The following is a 7,117-nucleotide window of genomic DNA, read 5'->3' on the forward strand; positions in this document are numbered from 1 at the left end:
TTTAAAAAAAATGTATATACCATTGTACAGTTACAAGTAGTTAAGGTATTTACTTGGATGTAAAAATGTATTCATTTCAGTACAGAGTTAAGCTGTTTACTTTAAAATAAAATGTAAAATTAAAATTAAAATATTTTAAATACAATGAATAAAAACCTTTGTGCAGAGTTGAACTATTTTATTGAATGTAAATAAAATAAAAATCTCCAATACCAATCTCACAGGCTACTACTGCAGAAATATCAGCATTAAAATGATTTCTAATAAGAACTTCAAAACTGTCATTTTTATAATTGCTTATATAGTGAAAATTAAGTTATCTTAAAAGTATTAAAACTTCAAGACATTTTTTTCTAACATAAAGTTTATATTTACTTATTATTTAGAAATGTATTTCTAATCATTTCTGAAGAAATGTTAAAAATGTATTTATTTATTATACTTATATTAATTTGGAATAATCCGTTGAACTGAATATACCTGTATCCCAGCAGGAATGTCATAGACGATCCGTATAGTCTTGGTGTCAGAGCATCCAGGTAGAGAATGAGGAATCACGTGGTACTCCATCTTCCCAGGAGGCTGTGTGCCGGTTTTCTCCCCGTAGATGGCCTTACAGGTGGGACACTGCAGACTGCCATCCTGAGAACATCAGACACATTAAACAACAACAACACCCAGGGAAGCTCAGGAGAGCTCGTGATGAATCAGCTGGGACATTCAGAGGCATCGGAGACATGCAGTACAATCGCACCAATATATGTGTTTATGTTTCATGCTTAGATGCACTTCATTAAAGATGAGCAATATAATGCAGTACTGACACACTGTGTGGATGCAGCGGCACACAAAAGCAAATATTTTCAGTAACCAACATCATTATTGTACTCTATTCACAGATGTATTTGCTGTAGTTTAAACATTACAGCATGATGCTTGCAACACCAAAGTCATGGGTTCAATTCCTACACTCTAAAAAAATGCTGGGTTCAGCTTGTTGGGTAACTTTATTGGGTTGTTTTTAATATTTTTACCCAGGTGCTGGGTAGTTTTTCTGCACTCTAAAAAATGCTGGGTTATATTTTAAACCCAAATGCTGGGTGCAGCCCGTTGAGTCATTTTATTGGGTTTTTTTTAATATTTTTACCCAGGTGCTGGGTAGTTTTTCCTGCACTCTAAAAAATGCTGGGTTATATTCTAAACCCAAATGCTGGGTTCAGCTTGTTGGGTCATTATATTGGGTTATTTTTAATATTTTTACCCAGGTGCTGGGTAGTTTTTCTGCACTCTAAAAAATGCTGGGTTATATTTTAAACCCAAATGCTGGGTGCAGCCCGTTGAGTCATTTTATTGGGTTTTTTTTAATATTTTTACCCAGGTGCTGGGTAGTTTTTCTGCACTCTAAAAAATGCTGGGTTATATTTTAAACCCAAATGCTGGGTGCAGCCCGTTGAGTCATTTTATTGGGTTTTTTTTAATATTTTTACCCAGGTGCTGGGTAGTTTTTCTGCACTCTAAAAAATGCTGGGTTATATTTTAAACCCAAATGCTGGGTTCAGCCTGTTGGGTCATTTTACTGGATTATTTTTAATATTTTTACCCAGGTGCTGGGTAGTTTTTCTGCACTCTAAAAAATGCTGGGTTATATTTTAAACCCAAATGCTGGGTTCAGCCTGCTGAGTCATTTTATTGGGTTGTTTTTAATATTTTTACCCAGGTGCTGAGTAGTTTTTCTGCACTCTAAAAAATGCTGGGTTATATTTTAAACCCAAATGCTGGGTTCAGCCTGTTGGGTCATTTTATTGGATTATTTTTACCCAGGTGCTGGGTAGTTTTTCTGCACTCTAAAAAATGCTGGGTTATATTTTAAACCCAAATGCTGGGTTCAGCCTGTTGGGTCATTTTATTGGATTATTTTTACCCAGGTGCTGGGTAGTTTTTCTGCACTCTAAAAAATGCTGGGTTATATTTTAAACCCAAATGCTGGGTTCAGCCTGTTGGGTCATTTTATTGGATTATTTTTACCCAGGTGCTGGGTAGTTTTTCTGCACTCTAAAAAATGCTGGGTTATATTTTAAACCCAAATGCTGGGTTCAGCCTGTTGGGTCATTTTATTGGATTATTTTTACCCAGGTGCTGGGTAGTTTTTCTGCACTCTAAAAAATGCTGGGTTATATTTTAAACCCAAATGCTGGGTTCAGCCTGTTGGGTCATTTTATTGGATTATTTTTACCCAGGTGCTGGGTAGTTTTCTGCACTCTAAAAAATGCTGGGTTATATTTTAAACCCGAATGCTGGGTTCAGCTTGTTGAGTCATTTTATTGGGTTGTTTTTAATATTTTTACCCAGGTGCTGGGTAGTTTTTCTGCACTCTAAAAAATGCTGGGTTATATTTTAAACCCAAATGCTGGGTTCAGCCTGTTGGGTCATTTTATTGGATTATTTTTACCCAGGTGCTGGGTAGTTTTTCTGCACTCTAAAAAATGCTGGGTTATATTTTAAACCCAAATGCTGGGTTCAGCCTGTTGGGTCATTTTATTGGATTATTTTTACCCAGGTGCTGGGTAGTTTTTCTGCACTCTAAAAAATGCTGGGTTATATTTTAAACCAAAATGCTGGGTTCAGCTTGTTGAGTCATTTTATTGGGTTGTTTTTCATATTTTTACCAAGGTGCTGGGTAGTTTTTCTGCACTAAAAAATTTTTTTCTACCCAACCGCTGGGTTAAGTCTGTCTCCGACTAAATAACCCAGCTGCTGAGTTAGTCAGATCGCGGTCTTTTTGCGTCCACTACAGGAGAGCAGTTCATAGCGCTGCCGATTTGGTGTTCTTCTTCAGCGAAATAAAGGTGTGTATACATTTTATTTCATTTATAAAGTCTTTACTGTGCTGTAAATTATATTATTTTACGCAACGCAACATACAAGGACGAGATGTCAGTCAGTTGCGTCAGCAGCAGTCACTTCGCATGATGGAAACGCCTTTTGCCTTGCATAACATAAACTGATTTTATTCATTATAATACTGAATTTAATTTAATTTGATTTTAAAATATGTTCTCTAATCTCAGTACTGTTTGTTAATGGGCAGGTTATGAAGTCAGTCACGGCATCTTTCAGCTACAAGTGAAATGCGAGGCCGCAGTCTAAAGTTTGCAGATCCCCCAGCAAACAGCAGCCCATCACCGGTTCAGATTTCGGCGACGAGAATTAGCACTATTTCGGTGAAAAGTGGTTACAGAGAACGGTTGAATACACTTAAATTAAAATGCTACTTTTAAATGTTATATTTTTATTTCTAAAATGCTTGTTAAATGGTTAAATTGTAAAATGAATTACTTCTGATCAAATGAATTAGTGAAACTGAGTTCTTATAATATTAGCACCACAATGAGAAATCACATTACATACACACAGGGAAAATGTACTGAACTACTGAAATGTATTTAATACTTTGTACAAAAGCCTTTGTTGGTAATGACAGCTTCAAGATGCCTCCTGCATGGAGAAACTAGTGGCATGCATTGCTCAGGTGTGATTTTGGCCCATTCTTCCACACAAACAAATCTTGAAGTTTCTGTGGGCCTCTTCTATGAACTCTGATATTTAGTTCTTATTTTCTATTGGATTCAAGTCAGGTGATTGGCTGGTCATTCTAGCAGCTTTATTTTCTTTCTCTGAAACCAATCGAGAGATTCCTTGGCTGTGTTTGGGATCATTGTCTTGCTGAAATGTCCACCCTTGTTACATCTTCTTCATCCTGGTACTGTAGGTGTTGGGACTGAACCAGCTAATATTAATTTTCACTGACTTTCTAATTACTGATAGATTTCAGCTGGTGTCTTGGCTTTTCATGCCTTTTTGCACCTTCCTTTCTTCATGTGTTCAATACTTTTTCCCTGTGTCACTTTATTTTATTACACAGAACTTAATTTCTGAACTTATTTGTTTTGTTTTCTTTGTATGTATGGATTACTTGGGTTGTTACTGAGATCTGGTGAAAATTTCAAGTCAACAGCACCTTTAGAAATATATTTACTGAGAAAAATGGTGACGTGTTCAATACTTATTTTACCCGCTGTATGCTTCCTTTAAGTTTCCTTGAGGGAGAGTGGTTTAACAAAGCGCTAAGAAACCGTTTGTGTCTCTGGAACAACTGTGTCGGCGCGCGTTCTTATTGTTATCAGACTGAGGAACAAACTTTCACCCGAGCATGTGGATATTATTGTTTTCTCAACATTAAAACAATATAAACATGATAAACATTGATTACTCAAGTGCATGTATACTGTAATTGGCAGGGCCTGCTTTATTTTTCCATTGGCTCTGCTTGAGATTGAATGCGTTTGTTCTTTTTATGTATATATATATATATATATTATTTTTTTGTTTTTGTTGTTGTTTTTGTTTAAACACCTTTTTAAATAAAACACAGCAGACGCTGGACAAAGATGAAGCTTTCCGAAGTATACTTTGGGCTTAAGATACTCTATTTATACCCAACCATGTTACTGACCTGTTGCCAATTAGCCTAATTATCTGCAAATTTACCTCCCACTTTTTCTTTTTAGTAACTTACTTTTGAAAAACCAACTTTTGAAAAATGTTGAGGCCATCTAATTCAATTTTTTCCCCATAAAATGGTACATGTCCTCAGTTTATATATTTGATATGTTTTACTATGTTCTACTGTTAATATAATATGGATTTATGTGATTTGCAAATCATTGCATTCTGTTTTTATTTACATTTTACACAGCATCGCAACTATTTTGGGGTAGTATTTTTATGTTTTTTTAGGGGTTTAGTTTTAGTTAACTATAATAACCCTACAGAGGTTTTCTGTTTTTGCATGAATCTTCAGTGTTTTCCGTAGCGTTGATTTTTGACAAACTGCATGGAAACCAATGTGGGTTAATTTGACTCGCAACACAAAAGATGTACCCAGTTTTTTTTTTAACAGGAGGGTTTAAAATCCCATTATTTATTTATATCCCATTATATAGAGAAAACAAATCTTTAAAACAGACCATAACATGAGTTTTGAGATCGTTATGTGATTAAATGTTCTTCTATTATGTCATTTGCAATGCTTCATAGGATGCATAGTTCGTTCAAATGCACAAGATTTTTCAATACTTTCTGGCTGCAAACAAAATGTCATAAAATTGTGATAAATCCTGAAACTGGTAGGTTTGGTTAAATACTATAAAGAAAATGAAGTAAAATCCCCCTAATGTAAATTAAACAGACTGATATGTGGCTGTGTTCTGACCTTATTGCCGTTGTTGTACATGGCCACCAGACACAGAAGATGGTACATGTGGCCGCACTTTCCCAGTTTGCCGACCAGCTCGGGCTTGATGCCTCTGTAGCTCAGCACTCCCTCGTATCCGGACACTGTGGCCAGTCGCTCCATGCAGATGGTGCAGTCCTGACGGATATCAACAGTGAGTAACACTGACAGACATCTGCTGCCTCACTCATTAGCTCTGCTAGTAAACAACACAACGCTCGGCTGGTCACATGACGCTCATCAATCACCTCATCAGGAGCCGTCTTGATCTTCTCTGTGTAGCGCCGAACCACGTCCTCTGGGTTTTTACCTGGAAAAACAGACAAAACTAGAATTTAGAATCAGACAGTGAGCTTTAGTCATGTGTTTGTGCAGTATTTAATTTTGATATGTGAACTCTTCCTTAAATCCTTCTTAATTTATGCTTTTTTGTTAAAATCATTCATACTTAGCTTATATGCACGCTAAACATCAAATAAAAAAACAAACATTTCTTTTCACATTTGTATAGAGTATTTTTTTGTATAAAAAATGTACAGAAAAAAATCAAATATACAAAAAGAATTTTAAATATAAAATACAAAAAATCAACAACATTCCTATACACCTCTGTACAGAATTAAGCTGTTTACTTCAAAGTTAAAATGAAAAAATAATAAAGTAAAATATGCAAAAAAGAAAATAAAATCTACAAAATAAAATAAAATTCTAAATAAAAAATTCTATACACCTTTATACAGAGTTAAGCTGTTTACTTAATAAAACTAAATAAAATAAAATATAAGAAAATAAAAAATACAATAAATATACAAAAATAAATAATATATATATATAAAATATAAAATAAAACCATTACACCTTTGTACAGGTATAAGCTGTTTATTTGAATGTAAAATAAAATAAAATATACAAAAATAAAATAATAGAAATAGAAATAAAAATCATTTCTATACAGCTCTAATAGAATTAAGCTGTTTACTCAAATGTAAATAAAATAAAATATACAAAATAAAATAAGAAATATCAATTAAAATAAAATAAAATATTTTCTATACTGCTCTTATAGAATTAAGCTGTTTACTCAATTGGAAATAAAAATAAAATAAAATAAAAATCATTTATAAACACATTTTATAGAATTAAGCTCTTTACTTGAATGTAAATACAATTAAATATACAAAAATACAATAAAATATAAATTGAAATAAAATGAAAAAATAAAATCATTTCTATACGCCTTTTATAGAATTAAGCTGTTTACTCAAATGTAAATAAAATAAAAGGGCGCAAGATATATATAGATATATGTCCCTGCTTTTACTAAAAATCTAATAAATATAAGATTGCAGACAGAAGCTGGTTTGTTTATTAAGCTCCATGTGACTGGAAAACCACAAAAGACAAATCCCAGATTTTAAAGCTCTTAAATTTGTACACCACCAGTGTTAATGCTTTATTTATAACTTTCTTTTTACACCGCATGACGCTAAGGTGAGGATCTGTCAAATTTAGCAGACAAATGTACTCTTCAAAACACAGAGCTTCAGTGTTTATTTCTCAAAGCGTCTTTACTCTGGTGACCTTTAGCGCATGAACACACACCTGCTGTCTGGACTTTCAATACACTATTGATTTGTGCAGGAACGGAGGCACAAAAACAAATCTATCAGTACGACGTTAAGCAGATCTATGGTAACACGGTTCAGGTGCTGTAATGTAAGAGAAACCTTGTCACTTTCCGTTGTTGCTCGATTCACACAAAGTCTGCTCTGCTCAGATCAGCAAAAAAGTCAAACAGAGAATCAAGCGCTAGACAAACACACA

The 7,117-nt window shown here is 34.0% G+C and overlaps 1 protein-coding gene across 1 annotated transcript in view; it reads right to left on the bottom strand.

Annotated features, from left to right (window-relative positions):
* Positions 1-7,117, bottom strand: part of LOC107671029 (E3 ubiquitin-protein ligase DTX1-like) — a 48,794-nt gene that overhangs the window by 3,845 nt on the left and 37,832 nt on the right. Inside the window, exons 6-8 of the mRNA XM_016463863.1 lie at positions 5,542-5,603; positions 5,273-5,431; positions 481-642 (exon numbers count right to left, since the gene is read on the bottom strand). Of these exons, the coding sequence (XP_016319349.1) occupies positions 481-642; positions 5,273-5,431; positions 5,542-5,603 (383 nt within the window). The remainder of the gene's footprint in view (positions 1-480; positions 643-5,272; positions 5,432-5,541; positions 5,604-7,117) is intronic.

The sequence above is a fragment of the Sinocyclocheilus anshuiensis genome, unplaced genomic scaffold (assembly GCF_001515605.1).
Source record: "Sinocyclocheilus anshuiensis isolate Anshui unplaced genomic scaffold, SAMN03320099.WGS_v1.1 scaffold332, whole genome shotgun sequence".
Taxonomy (NCBI): domain Eukaryota; kingdom Metazoa; phylum Chordata; class Actinopteri; order Cypriniformes; family Cyprinidae; genus Sinocyclocheilus; species Sinocyclocheilus anshuiensis.